General features: G+C 39.5%; 1 protein-coding gene across 6 annotated transcripts in view; it reads right to left on the bottom strand.

Moving 5' to 3' along the window:
• Window positions 1–4,673: 4,673 nt before the first annotated feature.
• b3gnt2b (UDP-GlcNAc:betaGal beta-1,3-N-acetylglucosaminyltransferase 2b) overlaps window positions 4,674–20,250 on the bottom strand; it is a 45,593-nt gene continuing 30,016 nt past the window's right edge. For all 6 annotated transcript variants that reach the window (XM_069931675.1, XM_069931673.1, XM_069931674.1 and 3 more), the window contains one exon: window positions 4,674–6,482. In XM_069931675.1, the coding sequence (XP_069787776.1) occupies window positions 5,294–6,472 (1,179 nt within the window). In that variant the 5' untranslated portion in view covers window positions 6,473–6,482 and the 3' untranslated portion in view covers window positions 4,674–5,293. The remainder of the gene's footprint in view (window positions 6,483–20,250) is intronic.

Below are 20,250 nucleotides of genomic sequence, written 5' to 3'. Positions count from 1 at the left end.
TGTTTGTGAGAAAAAGTTTAATATTGTATATTTCAAAATGTCACTGCATAACTTTTTGAAAAAATAAAATAAAATATTCCAAAAAATGCACTTTTTATTAAAAAAGACAATTAAATTTGAAAAATAACACCAAGGACAGGCAAAAGCAAATTGTTCCAAAGGTCAAATTTTTCTCGCCATTTCAATCTGGACTTAATGCAAACATGTTCAATTTAAATTTAATTTCACGCCACCTGTAACACACATTTGAAAGGATTTGCTAAAGAAATACATAAAGATACCATTTATGAAATCAAAGCAAAAAAAAAAATGTTTCGGCAAAGTAGTAAATTCTGCCTGTTTTAAGGCAACATAAATTTGGCAAAAAAAAAAGCATCACGTGCAAGCAGTGTAGCTCCTTACATTTTCATTCCCAAATTTCTTCTTGTAGGCTAGTACACTTTGTATTTTTAGGTCTCACATGGATAGTTTTGCACAATATGGGCAAGATCATATTATTTTGCACAATGTATCCATGGACCAATTTTCTGAATATAATTTAGAAACTAAAATTAAAATCTTCGATAGATTTGGCTGAAGTCTACTTTAAATGTGATACTCAAGGTCACCACCCACTTGGCCAGTTTGCCCCGGTGGGGTGGTAACTCTCAAGTCACCTTATGGCTGATACAAAGAACCTGCCACAGCTGATGACGGTACCAGTTTTTCTCTAAACTGCCACTCTAAGAAAAAGTGGGTCCCTTTTTAATTATAAAGGTCGGAGTTATAACCCATTTTTTTTGGGAGGTGGATATTCGTGTTTTTGGTTTAGGTGCTCTTTGCATCAGCTATGGAAATACCTGAGGAATGGTTAGATACTAACTGTTAACTGCTTCATCTCACTAACAGGAATATTTCAATTCCACACTTAAGACAATTTCTGACAATTCTCCATTGTATTCCAAAAATGGCCTTGTACTTCCGAAAGTGATCTACTCTTATTTTATTGAATTTGAAAGGGAGCAATCATTTTAGCACATAGAACAAGCAATCCCAGAGAGAAAAATAAATGTAGTCTTTCAGTAAAAAGCAGACATAAAGAATAATTGCTTGCTCATCAGCTCTCATCCTAGATAGTTTTATTAAACTTGCAAGCATACTCAATGCTTTAAATCACATATATATCTGCCTTTTGTCAAAATCTTTTTTGAAACAATCATTACTGTATCTATATACAAGTAGCCTAATTACCTTGGAGTCTTCGCACATACCTAGATAGAGATTCTTTGTTGGATAATTCAGGCCTTTAAATTTACCCAAAGAAGATTAATTCAGAAAAGTATCTTGTAGAGAGAAAACAGGAATTAAAATTAAGTTATTACATTCAAGGATGACAAAGAAAATCCAGTCTCCAACACTGAATTTCTAACTTTGCTTCATGGGTAAGCTGCTATTTGTAGTTATTTTGACTATTTATTAACTACTTTTGTGTTTACTATCTATTTTTAATTGAATGTTATACTATTGTAGTTTTTAATCCATGAAGTACCTGCCAGGATGCAGCAAAAAAGAAATTTGGTGCATATGTACATGGTACAATGTGCATGACAATAAAATCAATATTACATACAAATGTAATTCTCTTCCTTTGAAGGTTCAAATAACAGCCTAGATGTTTTACTTGCAAGCATTCTCTTGTACATCTTTCATCTTTTTGAAAAACATGTTAAAAGTTAAATTGTAGAGAGAAAATTATGAAGCATGTGTAATTGAGAGGAGTCTCATGGAAATGTTCATTTATCTTTTATTCTGGACATCTGGGGTAATTTACATGAATGGTTTATGAACTTTTGAGATAATTACTAGTACCGACTCTTCCTCATTAAATAACTTCTCATCATGCTTTGAGCAAAAGCATGTCAATGCTTGTTATAAACTGCAATCCAGAAATTGGGGCACAAGGCAAGCCAAAGGAACAAGATTGATGAGCTCATTCATACTTTAGTTGAGAGTTGAAAAAAATGGGTGAAATGCTTACAAAACAAATTCTAATTTTAGATAGGCCCAGTCTATGCAACAGGTCCATGGTTTAATATTTATCAGCCAAACTAAAAGGACTCCACACTACAGAACTCCATATTTGTCAAAAGCCATTATTTTTCATTATCTTCATTATTAAAGGCAGCACAACACTCTCCCACTTCCTTGAAATGCCATGCAGTCGATCCTTTTTTTCCTATTTCACAAAATTCAATTTTAATTCCTATGTGGCACCAAGTGAATGCAAGCATACTTTGCACAATTGAGTATCAAAATCAGTAGTGCTGATGTAGCAATATGACAGAGTATATAGATGTTTTTCAGAGATCAATTGGGGCAGGTTTTTTAGTGTAGGTCACATGCACACACTTTAAAAACATATCTTATTTAAAATACTGGAGCTCTACTCATGCTAGACAAGCTAGCTCCAAGAGCCGTTGCAAAAGCTTTGGAGAGTGCCCAAAAGACTTCACTAATGGATTGTTGTTTACAAAAAGGCAAGATGAAAGAAAGCGTCGGAGCCACAGGCTGTATGGTATGGAACATGCTGTTCTAAGAGGGTCATGTAGTTTTGCAAGCAGAGAGAGAGAGAGAGAGAGAGAGAGAGAGAGAGAGAGAGAGAGAGGAGGGAAATTCAGTTCTGCAGTGCTACAATCAGCAGCAGCAGCAGCTGGGACTGGAACAGGACAAGCTGGAAAGCTTGTGGAAAAACCCCATTTGGAAGAAGGGTTATGACTGCTTAGATCAGCCTGGTCAAAGCCCTTATGGTTCATAGAAGAGGAGAGGACTGGCTGCCTAAAGTTTCTCTGTGATGACCTGAAAGAAAGCTTATCATCTGGAAAACCCTGATGGGGCAAGTTTCTTCGGCAAGTCATTGAAATGGCTAGTTATAAGGAATCAGTTGTGGGTGTCCAGTGAACAACAAACCTTTCTCTGAAAACTGACAAGAACCTTCCCAAGCAGTAACCATTTACCTTTCAAGCACCAAATCCTGGTGAACTTCATACATGTTAAATTCTGTGCACAGTATAAGAATTGCCTGCAACCAGTGAACTTGGAGGAATGAGAAGTGAGATTGGACTGTGAATCAAAGAACTTTTTTGAACTTGCATGCACATCACATACACGTGCACTTAGAATTAGAAGGGGTTATGTTAGGTTAGTTAAGTTAAAATGTGATTCTGTTTTCATGTTTATAGATAATTAAAAGCAACTTTTGTTTAAGTAGCCATTTGTCTTGGTGAATATCTATTGCTGCTGGGCTTTGGGGTCCTCTGGGCTCGTAACACAATATAGCAATATTCTGTGAGATATATAATAACTTCAGTGTCAGTGAAATAAAAATTACAAAAATGCAACCAAGCTCTTTAAGGACATTCATTTTTAAATGCATACATCTCAAGAAATGAACAGTTACTTCTCTTGAAAAATTAAATTTTTAAAAATGAAAATGCTGTAGAGTAAAACTTCAGATACCGAATCATATAACATGAAGTGCTCATAACTTTCAAGTTCTGCTAGTCTTAAATAGCTTGCATCTTAAAATCAATAGGATCTAACTGGATCTCTAACCATCTTCCAAGGGTTACTAAATAGCCACATCAAAAACACAAGAAAAGCTTATGTCATGGGCATCACCAGAAAAAGGGAAACACTTTTATCGCCTTTAACACACAGGGACTTTTATAAACCACCAACCACAAAGATATTTGTCATATTGGATGAGATACCTTTCATCATTTAGCAAGTAATAAGAAACTGGAGGTACTCAGTGGGACAGGCAGCATGTGTGTAGAAATAGTCAATGTTCTTGGTCTTTTTGAAATAATGCTACCTTGTAAAGGTTAAAACCTTCTGTTTTTGATTCGTAGTTAATTTTGTGCCTATCCCTTTAAGAAAAAAATTTATTTGTGGTGTTACCATAGTGACTATTATGTCATATGTTGTAATATCCGAGAGGACCGAGAGCTTGCATCTCATTCTTCAAAGAATTATGAATGGGACATAAGCTTGAGATAATTATCTTTGAATTCATCTTAATTCATCTTATTTTGTCTATTTCTTCTTATATTTGTTTAAAGTTGAATATTGTTATATCATTATACAGTGTTCTTTGTTTATTCATGATTATCAAAATCTTAATGTGAAGTTATGCAAAATGTTTGTTTATTTTATCAACAAATTAAAGCTACTTAATACTTCATCAACATTCTGGATTGGGCGACTTAAATTTCATCTATTTGTTGGTGGAGACTTTTCTTGACTTAACCCAAGTGCAGCCACTATACTCTGTACAATCCAGTTAGAGCTATGCTTTTCTCAGGTTTAAAGAAATGCATTCTGGAGGATCTTTTATTACACCTTTAAAAATCCCAAAGGATTTTATTTAGAGACAAGTCACACTTAACAAGTTTCACAGATAAATAATACATTGCATATACTTTCCTTTTTAAAAACAATTTGGTCTTCAATCTGAATAAATAAAATGGCAGGCACTTTTCCACATAAAACACAGGAAGCACACATGCTTACATATTATAGAGAATATCCAGCAATCTTTAATAGATTGGAAGTAATCTGGTACAAATCCAGAATTTTTATAAAACTTCTGGATTTCTTTTGCCACTCACACTAAAACTTAAATAGCATCGACCTTCTATTCAGAAATTAAATTTATTAAACATAATTCCTTTATTCTTCTTCGAAGACAAGAAACATCCTCTTTCCTGACATACAGCACATATAATCAAACATCATGGATAGTGAATCTCAAAAGTAATCTGTTTCACAATATTTAGAGAGACATTATGAACATGGCTTAACTTGTCCAGAGTACTATTCTATAATTTCTTTGTGCCACACCTTTTATTTGGTGACAATGTACTGAATGAACCACTCTATTCCAATTAGCACCAGTCCTTGTCTCAATTGCTTCCAGAATCACCTCCTGTTATTCCTTCCAATGGAGAATAGGAATAATCATTTGATGAGATGCAAGAGACAGTGGAAATAGTGGAGTCCATAAAATCATTCAGTGAAATGTAGCATCCAAGTTGATCAACACAACAAATGCAAATCCTGATAGAGAAATGCAGATTCCTTTCAATACATGATGCTTCCCCAACGTTCAAAGAGAGACACCTTCACACAGATTTTGCACAGAAACATGATATCATTGTTATTAACTGTGCAAAGAAAAACAAATCTGAAAACCTTTTGTATCCAATGGAAACTGATATCAACTACCTCAACCACTTTCTTCATATATTTTAGACTAACATTTCAATTGAGGATTCTGCAGCCTGCTCCAGATCCTAATCATTTCTTGAGGATTTCTGCTGTGGACTACCATCAAATTTTTGTATGCACAGGTAATATGTCTATCTTTTTGTAGAATATCAAAAGTCCTGAAACCCTTGTGTTTCTCTGGAGCAAGGCCAAGTTTACTAAGGCACATTCCAGTGTACACATCATCAATTGGATACAATGCTACATGATGTGAAATATCATGAAGTCTCTTTGCCAAATGTCCAGAGTAGAGAAACCCACCCCCACCTGCATAAGGAGGATACACACCTTCATATACACTTTCAGGAACATAATATTTCAACTTTTTATCTCGATGAGGTCCTGCATTTGTAATAACATCACCAATAAACAGATCTTTAGCTTTATCCTCATTTAATGTGTCTAAATATTCTAGAATCTGTAATGTATTTACAAAGACATCATCATCCCCTTTAAAAATGTATTGAATATTAGAGCAGGATTTATTGATCCACTCTAAAAACAACACTTCCTTTAATGTTAGATTAAAGAATGTGTCTCTGTGATTCCACAGAAGAATATCATTATGTTGTTCACTCTCAAATTTAAGCATATCTGACAAGTCAGGAAAGTCATCTACTTGAGATGACTTGCCCAGTAAAAAGATCCTTGCAATGGTCTTGTTTCTTATTGTGACTTCACTTCCCCAGGACTGACGTATTGCTTGCCTTCTATCGAAATGTGATTCCAGTGATTTTATAGCCAATAGAAGCACAGGCTTATTCATGCATTTTGTTGGTTGGTCAATTATTAAGGGATAGCTCCTACATCGTAAATATGTAAGAAAATCTTTGAATTGGTCAGGCAAACTATCAAAATTATTGATTTCCTCCTTTATGTTCAAATTGGGTTTGCAAGTGTGCATGTTTGCAATGCTGATAACAGTTCTGTTACGTAGAGAAGCAGTTAAAGGGTTGTACAATTCATCCAGTTTGTGTTGTTCTCGATTCCAGTACGGTTTAATATGAACCACCGTCTTCCAAAATTGACCTTCTACAATAATCATCTTTTTGGTTGATTTTTTGTCTTCAGTATCATTCCATGAATTCTCCACCATGACATAAATGAAGAAGTTTACCATCATTATAATCCCAATCAGTTTTGTCCTTTTGCGTCCCACGCTCATTTTTTCATAACTGTAAAACAAAAAGAGACATTTACAAAGTGGAAGCAGAATCAAATAAAACAGAAGAGCTGCTGATATGCCAGTGACTAAATAAGCAGATAAAATATTTCTTATTAACTCATTCAAGTTTATGGACAAAACAAAAAAAAAGGCTGTCATTTAATGTTCATTCCTCATTGTGGCTTAACTGAGGAGGCAATTAAAAGACTGTGGTGGGTCTGGACTCACATATAGGACAAACTCGGCGTATAGTGACCTAGGTAGGTTTTTATAAAGTAATTTCTCACAAAAAATGGTTTTAATTTTAATCCATTTTCTATGTAATCATTCAACATCCAGCTTCTACCATCATGGTAGCATTTGAACTAAGGTAATAGTACGGAATTTTGGCTAGCAACCATCATATCCACAAATGCAAGGCCATTATTTAACTGCAAGTGGATAATTTCAATGTCCCTGGACTTAGCATTTGTATTCCACCCAGATTCCCCATCCATTTTAACATTCAAGATAAAACATTTGAATTCCAAAAGTCTTCAATCAAATTGGAAAAGCATGACATCATCAAGAAGGAGAACAAACTCCTGCTTGAATAAACTCCTCACAAATTTAAGCCCTTTTGGTGGGAAAGAAAAGCATTACATTTGAAAGTAGTAATGTCACCAATGGCAATCATGAATGAAAAATTATGAACGTCTTCAAGAAGACACCCCTTCTGCCTTGCACTGCTGATCCCCTTCATCTTTACCTTTGTGTACAACTCAAGGAGACTTTCCAGGTTTTCACTGAGGCCACATTTCATAGAAGCAAACTCTTCCACAGAACACAATTTTACACAATTCTAAAACAGCAAAACCAGATTTAGATTTAATGTCAGAGTACATGCAATCCTGAGATTCTTTTTCCTGTGAGCAAGGCAGAATTACCACTTATTGGCAGAGCAAAAAAAAACACCAACTCAACATACACATGCAGACAAAGAAAAGTAAACAAACTTTGCAATAAAGTGTAAAAGAGTCTTTAAATGACTTCCTGATTGAGTTTGTTGTTGAGAAGTCTGATGGTGGAAGGGTAGCAGAGGTGAGGTGCGAGTCTTAAGGACCCTGAACCTCTTTCCTTCTGGCAGCAGTAAGAATAGACCATGTGCTGGGTGGTGTGGATTACAGCTGATTACAACTGCTCTCCGACAACAGCGTACCCTGTAGATGTTCTCGATAGTGGGGAGGGTTTTATCCATACTGTGTCCACTACCTTTTCCTGAGCTCTTCACTTGGGGGCATTGGTGTCCCCATACCAGACAGTGATGCAGCTGATGAGCGCACATCCCACCACACATCTGTATAAATCTGCCAGGTCATGCCAAACCTCCACAAACTCCTGAGGAAGTAAAGGTGCTGACGTGCTTTCACAATGTCATTTGTGTATTGGGGTCCAGGAAAGATCCTCCGAGATAGTGACTCCCAAGAACCTAAATTTGCTCACCCTCTCCACCTCTGATTCTCCCCCCCCCCCCCCACCCATGATCACTGGATTGTATACCTCTGATTTTCCCTCCCCGAAGTCAACAGTCAGCTCCTTAGTGTTTGGTGATATTGAGTGCGAGGTTGTTGTTGGTGCACCATTCAGCCAAGTTTTCAGTCCACCTCCTGTATGCTGATTCATCACCCTTTTTATATAACCCACTACAATGGTGTCATCAGAGAACTTGTAGATGGTGTTGTCATACTGAGCCACATAGTCAGAGGTGTAAAGTGAGTAGAGCAGGGGGGCTAAGAACGCAGCCCTATGATGCTCCGGTACTGATGGAGATGGTGGAGGAGATGTTCTTACCATTGCTCATTGATTATGGTCTGGAGGTGAGAAAATCAAGGATCCGATTACACAGAAGAGTATTGAGTCCCAGGTCTTGGAGTTTGATGATCCATTCTGAGGGGATGATTGTGTTCAACACCGATAGTGCATCCTGATGAATGAATCTTTGCTGTCCAGGTGTTCCGGGGCTCTGATGTTACAATAGGTGAACTCTAACATATCTATGTCACCACTCAGACAGGAGCTGCTATGCTCCAACACCAGCATTCTGGTATATGCACCAAGACAATTAAATGCAGATTTAATCAAGTGACCATATATTTGCAGCATAGGGTGTGAGTCACGACAGAAGTAGGGGAGGGCTTAAGGCTTTTGACCCAAAGCTTAAATGTCCAGGTCCTGGATTCTTAAAATACTATGAGATTTGAAGCAGATCCATTCCAGTTACCTGATCAAAGAGGACCTTCGTGCACCATAGATTGGCAAAAAAATATATTTAGCAGAATATTACACAAAAGAGTGGTATCAATGGGGGCTTCTCTGTAAGACTTGTGCTATTTCTTTTCTTGAGATGCTGATACCGTGACAATCATCAAGAAATAAGACAAATCAAACCCTGACATTTCTCACCTTTCCTTTCATATCCATTTATCACCTTTTGTGTGTTAGCCTGTACTCCTCACCCCCCCACCCCCACCCCCATTTCTTTTATTCAGGACCCTGCCTGCTTTTTCCTATACCTTGAAGAAGTGCTCAGGCCTGAAACGTCGGTCAGATATCTTTACCTCCAATGGATGCTGTGAGATCTACCGAGCTCCTCCAGCATTTCTGTATTTTTACTATAATCACTGCATCTGCAGACTTTAGTATTTTACTCCAAGATTTTTCTTGGGAAAATTATTGATGGAATCTTTCTCAACTACTGCTTCCCCAGTGAAGAAAAGCTTTTCCCAAATCTAAACATCTTCACCATGCAAGGCCACATCATTTGCAAGTCCCATATCAGAATCCCAAGACACTGCTCAGAGCTCCATTTTGGAAAAAGTGAAGGATTCAAGGATCTTTTCAGAACCACCTTGAAAAAGCACAACTTTCTCAATGACATCCAAGAATTCCTGTCTACTGAATGCTCAAAGTGAAGAAGAATCTTGAGGTCGTACCTCCAGAGCACACAGCAGCTCAGTAATCAAGGGGGAAGGAGCAAACCACTTGCCAAATTATCTATTTCTTAACTCATCAAGCATTATCCTCCCAACATGGCATTGCCTTCAATCATCCCAAATACCATCAACAGGAGTGAAAGCAAATTATTCTCAATCCTGAAGGACTACCCATAGAAAAGAACTGCTCTCTTCTTCTTCCTGCAAGTTTGTTTTCTGAAGCAGTTCAGTCCACGAAACCATAAGATATAGCCTACTTCCAGTCCTATTCGGCCCATTGAGTCTGTAACCACCATTCCACCAGAAGTTGATCCATTCTCCAATTCAGCCCCACTCCCCTGCCTTCTCCCCATAGCCATCAATCTCTGCTTAAATACACTCAAATACTTGGCCTCCACATCACTGTTTTAAATGGATGCTCTTCATTCCTGAAGTTGTGCCTTCTTGTTCGAGATTCCCCCACTATGGGAAACAACTCTGCCATGTCTTCTCTGTCCAGGCCTTTCAACATTCAAAATACTTCCATGAGGTCCCCCCGTTATTTTTCTGAACTCGAAGGAGTACAGTCCAAGAGCCATCAAATATTCCTCGTATGCTTATCACTTCATTCCAGGAATCATTCTTGTGAGACTTCACTGAACCCTTTCTAATGACAGAATATCTTTCTTAAAAATAGAGCAAAAATTATAACCAGCCTCACCAATACTTATAAAGCCTCAACATCACATCCATGCCCTTGTATCCTAAGAATACCAACAATGCAATTGCCTTCTTCATCACTGGCTTAACCTCAAGGCTAATTTTCGGAGTATCCTGCACAAGGACTCGCAAGCCCCTCTGCACTTCAGAAATTTTGTCCCCAATTTTCTTTCCAACATTGTCTTTGCCACTTTTTTGCCCATTCTCTGAATCTAAGTCTCTCTGCAACCTTTCTATTTCCTCCTCATTATCTCCCCCTCCACCATTCTTAGTATCATCTACAAACTTAGCCATCAAGCTATTTCTTAAGCAATCCAAATCATCAACATACAAGGTAAAGAGAAGCAGCCCTAACACTGACCATTGAGGAACACCACTGGTAACCAACCAGAATAGGATCCCTTTATTCCCACTCGGTTTCTTGCTAATCAACCAATGCTCACAGCTTTTCTGCAATTCTATTGCCTCCCATATCGTTAAGGAGCCTCACGATTGGCAGCTTGTCAAAGGCCTTTTGAAAATCCAAATATACAAATTCCATTGCATCGCCTAGTCTAGCCTGCATATGATTTCCTTAAAAAAAAATTGCAGTAGGTCTACTGAAGGAAACCATGCTCACTTTGGACTATCTTGTCATGGAACTCCAGGTACTCCATGACCTGATCCTTGACAATCAACTTCAATTTTTCAACCACCAATGTTAGGCTAACAGGTCTATAATTTCCTTTCTGCTGCTTCTACCCCTTTGTAAATAGCAGAGAAGACCTTTACAGTTTTCCAGTATTCTGGAACCATGCCAGATCTATTCATTCTAGGAAGAGCATTACTCGTGCATCCAGAATCTCCAGAGCTACTTATTTCAGAACCTGAGGGTGGATTCAACATGGTCCAGGAGACTTAGCTACCCGTCAACCATTCAGCTTCCCAAGCACCTTCTCTCTGGTGATTGTGACTGCACTCACCTCTCTTCTCTGACAGCCATGAAAGTCTTCAACAGTGAAGAATGATGAAAAATATTCATTTAGTTGCTCTGCTATCTTCCATTAGTTCAATATCTACTCTCTCCCTTTTTTAAAAAAACTCAATATACATAAAAGCTTTTAGTATCCTTTCAAAGTTCATCTTTTCCTTCCTAATGACCATCTTAGTTGCCTTCTGTAAACTTCTTAAAAGCTTCCCATTCCTCTACCTTCCTGCTAATATTTGCTTCTTCGTATGCCCTTTCCTGTGTTTTTATTTTGGCTTTGTCTTTTCTTGTCCACCACAGTTGTGTAATTTTTCCATTCATACATTTCTCGTATACTTTGATGGCTACCCTCCAGCCACTCATAAGAACAGATCACGAGTAATTAATGAAAATATGAAATTTAGACACAACTGAAAATTAAGATATTACGGAGACAGTAACCTGTGAGGTTCAAAAGACTACAATGAACACACACACACACACACACACACACACACACACACACACACACACACACACACACACACACTAACCTGTGAGGTTCAAAAGACTACAATGAACACACACACACACACAGACAGTAACCTGTGAGGTTCAAAAGACTACAATGAACACACACACACACAGACAGAGTAACCTGTGAGGTTCAAAAGGCTACAATGAACACACACACAGACAATAACGTGTGAGGTTCAAAAGACTACAATGAACACACACACACACACACACAGAGACAGGCCAGCCACACACACACACAGAGACAGGCCAGCCACTCACACACACAGAGACAGGCCAGCCACACACACACACACACACACAGAGACAGGCCAGCCACACACACACACACACACACACACACACAGAGACAGGCCAGCCACACACACACACACACACACACACACACACACACACACACACACACACACACACACACACACACACACACACACACACACACACACACACAGAGACAGGCCATCCACACACACACACACACAGGCCATCCACACACACACACACACACAGAGACAGGCCATACACACGCACGCCATCCACACACGCACGCCATCCACACGCCGCACACGCACACGCACACGCACACGCACACGCACACGCACACGCACACGCACACGCACACGCACACGCACACGCACACGCACACGCACACGCACACGCACACGCACACGCACACGCACACGCACACGCACACGCACACGCACACGCACACGCACACACAGTAACCTGTGAGGTTCAAAAGACTACAATGAACACACACACACAGACAGGCCATCCACACACATACACACACACACACATACAACAAATGGAGCAAACTGGAAAAAAAACTCAGACAGATGAAAGTTTTACATTTTCCATGCTATAGACTACAATGGCAGAGAAGTGTTAAGTACGTAAAGCATTCCAATGAAACCCAAGAGAATGCCTTCAATGCACATTGCAACCTATGTCAAAATGAAAATGGAATATCACTACTTCCCTTCTTGTCCGGGGTGAGGCACTGGAGGGGCATCAAATTACCCAAGGGTGCCAATGATTGCCTTCATTGGTTTCTGACAGCTACTAAAAATTATGAAGGAAACTGGAGAAAAAAATCAAATTAAAAAGAAAATAGCATAAATTGATCATTGTATTCCAATGGAAGCACATGTGCTGGTCTCAAAAGTGTCACTACTATATTTGTGGTTATAACACAAAAAAAAATCAATGATGTGCATTCATCTGATCTCTAAATCTTTAAAAAAAAACAACTGAACAAATATCCATCTATTTCAATAAAGGTAAAAAAAAAAAGGTTTTTCAAAATGATTACAACATTTGAACACCGGTTGATGTCAAGTTTACCAATACCAAGAAAATGATCCATTCATTTCATTCCACCAAAATTTTCCAGAAATATCAACATCCAAACTTTCAGATAAAATTATTAAAGTATTTGTTTTGCAAAGTAACACCTAGTCAAAAGCTTTACAAAAGGGCCAAAAATATGCAGAACAGAAAAAAAATAAACGTAGAACAGAACAGTAAGTAAGAACTTCAAATGGTAATCCAGACAAAAAGCATAATTAGACAATACAGGGTTCCCAAGGCATACAGACTATACAGGGTTCCAAAGGCCTCTGTCCTAACAGTCCAACAGGTAGCCCCAACCAAGAAACTATCTTGTCCACCTTGGCAACCACCCACAACCCCAGGCAGGGGGACCCAAAGGCCAGCAACGAGAAGGGTGGTGTTTCTATCACAGAAGGTCGGACCAGAACGCCCGCAGTTGCATGCCACTGTGTACCTACTCGGCTGACAACCAGGGAAATGGCACCACCAGCCGCCAGCTGCAGCGGTTGGCAAACACACAGGCCTCTTCTGCACCGTCAGCCGGATCAACGGACGAAGATTTTTGGTCGACACAGGAGCCAAACGCAGCATCCTGCCATCTTTGAACGGGAAACACGGGCCAAGCAATTCAACCTACTCACAGCAAATGGAACGCCTATAAAGAAAACTACAGCACCAGGTCAGTCCATTTGTTGCTGGGAGACTAGTCTTACCCAAGACAGCCTATTATACTAGCTGACAATTCGGGTGGTGGAAGGGGTACTGTAATGGCAGCTGAGGGGCAAGACTTAATGCTCGAATCGGCCCCGCGATTCCGGCCGACCACGTCTTCCAGGGCTCCACGCTACGATGGCGTTGGACCCCCTTCGTCTTGGGAACAAAGTCAGAAGACTGGGGAATGCATCAGAAGCGTTGTGACGTCACTTCCTTCCGGTTTTGGGATGGCCGAACCAGAAGTGACATAAAAGTTGCCTGTAAAACTGATTAGAGCAGGTTTTTTGCTGACCACAACTTGAGTCAGACATTTTGCTTGTAGTTCTGCCCTTAAGGCACCACAACAATAATAAATAGGAGTGTCCTTGGACCACATTGTCATCTTTGGGGTAGAGGACAGCTCTTATCCCCTCCAAATCATGGAATTCTGAGGTGGCTGGGAATCAAAATGTCAATATAGTTTTGTGCATTTTTATCATTTCTTATGGACAGTATTGGGACACTGAACAGTAAGTTAAGAAAGCACATATGGATCTCAAAAATATATTCTTCAATTTTATTCCTGCATTATTATGCATTATTATTTACAATAAAGCACAAAGTTTTGGGAGAGACGTGGGGGGGGGGGGGGAGGTTTATGGGAACACCATCACTGGGACAGGGGTTGGGGGAGTAACATGGAAATGCCACATTTACAAGGGGATTAAAAACACATTCAGAACCTTTTAGTTCAAGGGGCAGCATAGAGGGAGGTGACAGCTTCAGCATCGTCCCACAATGGAACACTACAGCAGAGTACAGGTCCTTCAGCCTCAATGTTGTGCTGAGCTAAAATTTTCTACCAATAAAAGAAAAATGAAACCCTCCCTACCCCACAACTCTCTATTTTTCTTTCATCCATTTGCCTGATGGGAGTCTCTTAAATGCCCCTAATGTTTCAGCCTCCACCACCACCTCTGGCAACACATTCCAGCCACCCACAACTGTGTGTGTAAAAAAAAAATAATACACCTGATAGCTCCCCTAAACTTTTTCCTCCCTTTACTTTGTACCGATATCCTCTAGAGCTTGGTATTCCTACCCAGGGAAAAAGGCACTGGCTGTCTAATTTACCTACACCTTTCAAAATCTTGTTGACCTCTATTAAGTCATCTCTCATCCTCTTCACTACAGACAGAAAAGTCCCATCTCTGCTAACCTTGCCTCATAAGACTGATTTTCCAATCCAGGCAACATCCTGGTAAATCTCCTCTGCATCCTCTCCATAGCTTCCACATCCTTCTTGTAATGAGGTGACCGGAACTGAAGACAATATTCCAAGTGTGGTTTCATTAAATCTTTGTAGAGTTGCAACATGACCTCTTGATTCCCGAACTCAATTCCTTGATTTATATATAAATGATGACTATTTTGAGTTCTCCCATTTACCTGGACCCAACTCTCTACTCAACAAACAAAGATAAAATTGCTTTTTATGGGATCCCTCGTGCAAACTTCATGACAAAAATGGATAGATTTCAAAATGGTTTTTATTGGCTACGGCAGTAAACTTTGAATCAACCCAAGATTTGAAAAGGAAATTATTGTCATAATTTTAACTTTGCAAATGGAAAATTTTCAAAATGCAGAACAAAAAGGGAATAATTAGTAAACTGAAGGAAATGATAAACACTGGGATTAGGCAAAGCAGGCACATGTTGTGGAAACACTAAGGTTAAAGCACAATAAAAAGGGAGGCAAACACCTGCAATTTCTGTGAACAAATGTCCTGGAATTGACAGCAATCTTTTCTAAATGTATTCATGCCACTGAAAAGGCAACTGTAGAAACTGAAGGAATTTATTCCATCCTGATGAATGGACAAATTTGAGTTAACAAATAAATAAAATCCCTGAAGAGGCTGGTGGAAAAGCATTTTGTGAGGTTCTCTTCACTTCTCTTGCCAAATTCTACAGACCACCCTCCCTTGATGCAAAGAGATCAGTGAACACTTGCTCTTTTGCTGTCACACCTCTGAACCTCGCTAAATCAATCACAGTGCCTGCAGACCTTTGTGTTTTTATTCCAGTTTGCAGTTGAAGTTTGTGCACCTTGTCAGGCTCTGTATCTGAATGTTTGATGCCAGAACTGTCCTCTGCTCAAGCACACAGCTCGACATAGTGGAAACATCCCCAGATTTTACCTGGTCCCAGCATGATCATCTTTGATCTGAAACTTTTAATAATTTCTTTATTTTAAATATCTATTTTATTTTCAATCAAGGAGACAAGCTGGTGCTGACCATTCATGTTGAAGATCCAGGTGACACAAGCAGGTACATCAAAGAATATTCACCAAGGCTGTCTGATTGGGATCACAGAAGAGATGTGGGGAGATATTCTGGCATTTTCACTATTCTCCATCTCCTTATGCAGAGAGGGTAAACAGAGCCATAGCCTTAGTCAAGCACACCCCAAAAATTATGAAAGGTTATCAACTTGAAAGGGTAACCCTGACTCCCTGCTCACAGGCCTGAACTCAAGCATTCCTCAATCTTTGTATCAAATTTACCAGCCCTGTTCCAAAACCACTGATTTCAATGTATGATAGATATCCAGCCTCTTCAGTGTCTTGCCGAAGAAACTTTTCCCCTCAGGGTTCTCTAGTAGATAACCTCTTTCTTTCAGGTCACCACAGAGTTCTTTTTTGTTTCTCTTCCAAGTGAAACATTAGACAGGCAGTCCTCTCCTCTTGTATGAACCATAGGACTTTGACCAGGCTGAACTAGAACTCACAACCCATCTTCCAAATGGGGTTTACCACAAGCTTCCCAGCTTGTCCTGTTCCAGTCCCAGCTGCTGTTGCTGGCTGTAACACTGTAGAACTGATCTTGGTGTGTTTGTGTGTGTGTGTCTCTCTCTCTCTTTCTTTTTCTCTCTCTCTCTCACACACACAGAAAGCCTCTTTTACTCTCTCTGTTTGCAAAACCACATGTCTCTCTTAGAACAGCAAGTTCCATTGCAGACAATATATGCAGCTCCGACAAGTTTTTTCATCTGTTGCCTTTTTGTAAACAACAATCCATTAGTGAAGTCTCTTGAGCACTTTCCAAAGCTTTTGCAAAGGCTCTGAGGCCCCGACATGTCTATCATTAGCAGAGCTCCAGTATTTCAAATAGGATCTGTTTTAAAGTGTTTGTATGTGACCTACACTAACAAACCTTTCCCAATTTAATTCCCAAAAACATACCTATATACTCTGTCACAGTATGCCCTTGTGAACAAAATACACATGCTCTTCAAAGCCTTTGTACTTGGTCAGCACTGTAAACATTACATTACATAAAGAATTGTAAGTGAATTACTATTTTAGATGCTGGGAATGTTTGCTGAGGGAAGGAAAGGGCAAGTGTTACATTTCCTGTAAATGAATGGGAAACTGCTGTGAGAAGGGCTGGGGGAAAAGACATTGGAGATGCAAGGGCGAACCAGAGAGTTCCAGAGGAAGTAAGGGAGGAGGAGGGAAGAGAAATCTATTTAAAACATTTCAGTGAAGGTTGAGGAAATTATGAAGCACAATCTATTGAATGTGATGGCTGAACAATAGAAAGAATAGTTTATTTCTTTTGACTCAATTGGGGCAGTGAACTCTACAAGAGAACAGTCCTAACCTTTCTTAACCACCACTAAACAGTGGTCTTTACCCATGAGAAATGAACTCAAACTTGTTGAAAGAGGGGGTGCTAGGTAGCGGAAATACATGGGATTCATTTACACTTTGTACAACACCTTGAAGAACTGTGTCAATGCAGAGTATTAAAACAAATTTTTGGAAAAGGGATCAGATTGACACATCTCATTCTCTGGCACCTTCAGATCCAATCAACTTCAAAAATCACAGAATTCTAAGAGTATTTTGTATTAAATACAAATCCCTGCTTATTACTCAACAGCTGGTCCAAAGTAAGAAGGTGGCAAAAGCAAAATTCTCAATCACAGAACAGTCACATGACAATAAGCAGCAAACGATAAATGAAGAGTAAAAAAGCACACGAGAGTGTAAAAGACTGGCAAGTTATGTCAAGGGAAACCAAATGCAAACTCTTGTGGAAGTCTGGGCTGGATATCAATACCAAGGCTGGCACACACTGCCCACCCACACAGTGTCCTTAAGGTGGAGGTGAGCTTTCTGATTCTCTTTTCATAATGAGGTTGAAAGGACATAGTGCTGTTAGAAAGACAGCTTTGGAGTTTGACTCAGACACAAATAAGGAACAGCAAAATATTTCCAAGGAACCACGATGCGCAACTTGGAAAAAGCAGGTCAACTTGTTCCATTGATATCCCCGCTGCTCTTATCCTTCACTACCTTTTCGCAGATCATTTTTAAAAGTGTTTGCCAAGTTATTGCAGACCTCTTGCAAAGAGTTTGTGGCAACTGCACACTACTGGCGTTCAGCAGCAGAAATTCTCTGGGGAACTGAGTTTCTTAATGCATGACATCTAATCTCAGGCCTGCTCTTGTATCTGCGTTATTAGTGCATGGGATAATATTTGACACCAGCAATACCACAGAAAATCAATGAAGATGGCCAAGCGGTTTCCAGTACTGACACTATGGAGGGAATCACTGATGAAACAGCTGAAAATGACTGGGCACCAAGTACATGTGGAACCTGCCTCTTTTTCTCATGTTTGAACAAAACCTTTAATGAAGTCTGAAGACGAGTAGTTTTGGCAGAATCCAAAGGGATGTAAAAACCTTTTCAGCATTTTTCCATTAATGGCTAACTTGCTAAGATACTGGAGATCTTCAAGTATGTGAGGAGGCTCACCTCAGAAAGCAAACCAAAGGAATGAATTAGCTACTGAAATGATAAAGAATCCAACTGGGAACTGGAATCCTTTGAATCCTTTCAATGATTAAATGTCTATTAGGCATAAACTATGGTCATTGATCTTTTTAAGATGTATATTTTTTATTTTTTTTATTATACTAATAGTATTAATTCTTCACTCTTTATCGTGGGGGTGGGGAGGGGGGGTTTAGGGGTTAAAAATAGTTTTTTTTTTAGTCTTAGTTTTTAGTTGTTAGGGGGAGATGCCGAGATTGGTATTGTATTAACTATGTTACTTTGTACTTGTATTACTTTATTTTGTATTTTTTCTGTACGTGAATTACTTACTTTCTTCATATGTTAAAATTAATAAATAAAGTTTTGAAGAAAAAAAAACTATGGTCATTGATCCTTCTTCCAACATTAAAATAACAAGACATTGGAAGCTAAAAAAAAATGTGCAAATTATTTAAGAAATTAAATTCATAGTTTTAAAATTGCCACTATCACAAATAACTGGTTACATCTTTAAATGCATCCATTATACAGCTAAATGGTTCAAGAATCTATTGGATAATCTTGTAAGTGTTCCCCATATTTCACTAACCTCGAGATGTACATCTTATTTTCCCATACATACAATCTATTACAACAAATTCTCTCATTTTTTAAAAACCTTTTACATCAAGTTTTCTTGATTTTTCTTCAATCACTTCATTGACTTAGTATCAACTTTTATTTCAGAAATCAGTGAAAAATTACACCCTCATGATGCACTGGCTACAATGAATCAATTAAATCAGTGGTTCTCAACCTTTTTCTTTCCACTCACAGACCACTTTAAGTATTACCTATGCCATAGATGTGGGGGGGCTGGTAGTCATGGTGGGGAGCTGGCTGATGGAGGACCTCAGTTTTCTTCAGGCTGACTTCCAGGCCAAACATTTTGGCAGTTTCCGCAAAGCAGGACGTCAAGCGCTGAAGAGCTGGCTCTGAATGGGCAACTAAAGCGGCATCATCTGCAAAGAGTAGTTCACGGACAAGTTTCTCTTGTGTCTTGGTGTGAGCTTGCAGGCGCCTCAGATTGAAGAGACTGCCATCCGTGCGGTACCGGATGTAAACAGCGTCTTCATTGTTGGGGTCTTTCATGGCTTGGTTCAGCATCATGCTGAAGAAGATTGAAAAGAGGGTTGGTGCGAGAACACAGCCTTGCTTCACGCCATTGTTAATGGAGAAGGGTTCAGAGAGCTCATTGCTGTATCTGACCCGACCTTGTTGGTTTTCGTGCAGTTGGATAATCATGTTGAGGAACTTTGGGGGACATCCGGTGCGCTCTAGTACACAAAACTCAAAACGGTCAACCAGTTTACCTATCTCGGCTGCACCATTTCATCAGATGCAAGGATCGACAATGAGATAGACAACAGACTCGCCAAGGCAAATAGCGCCTTTGGAAGACTACACAAAAGAGTCTGGAAAAACAACCAACTGAAAAACCTCACAAAGATAAGCGTATACAGAGCCGTTGTCATACCCACACTCCTGTTCGGCTCCGAATCATGGGTCCTCTACCGGCACCACCTACGGCTCCTAGAACGCTTCCACCAGCGTTGTCTCCGCTCCATCCTCAACATCCATTGGAGCACTTACGTCCCTAATGTCGAAGTACTCGAGATGGCAGAGGTCGACAGCATCGAGTCCACGCTGCTGAAGATCCAGCTGCGCTGGATGGGTCACGTCTCCAGAATGGAGGACCATC

This window comes from Narcine bancroftii, chromosome 4, assembly GCF_036971445.1.
Source record: "Narcine bancroftii isolate sNarBan1 chromosome 4, sNarBan1.hap1, whole genome shotgun sequence".
NCBI lineage: Eukaryota > Metazoa > Chordata > Chondrichthyes > Torpediniformes > Narcinidae > Narcine > Narcine bancroftii.
This window is presented reverse-complemented; position numbering and strand designations above follow the sequence as displayed.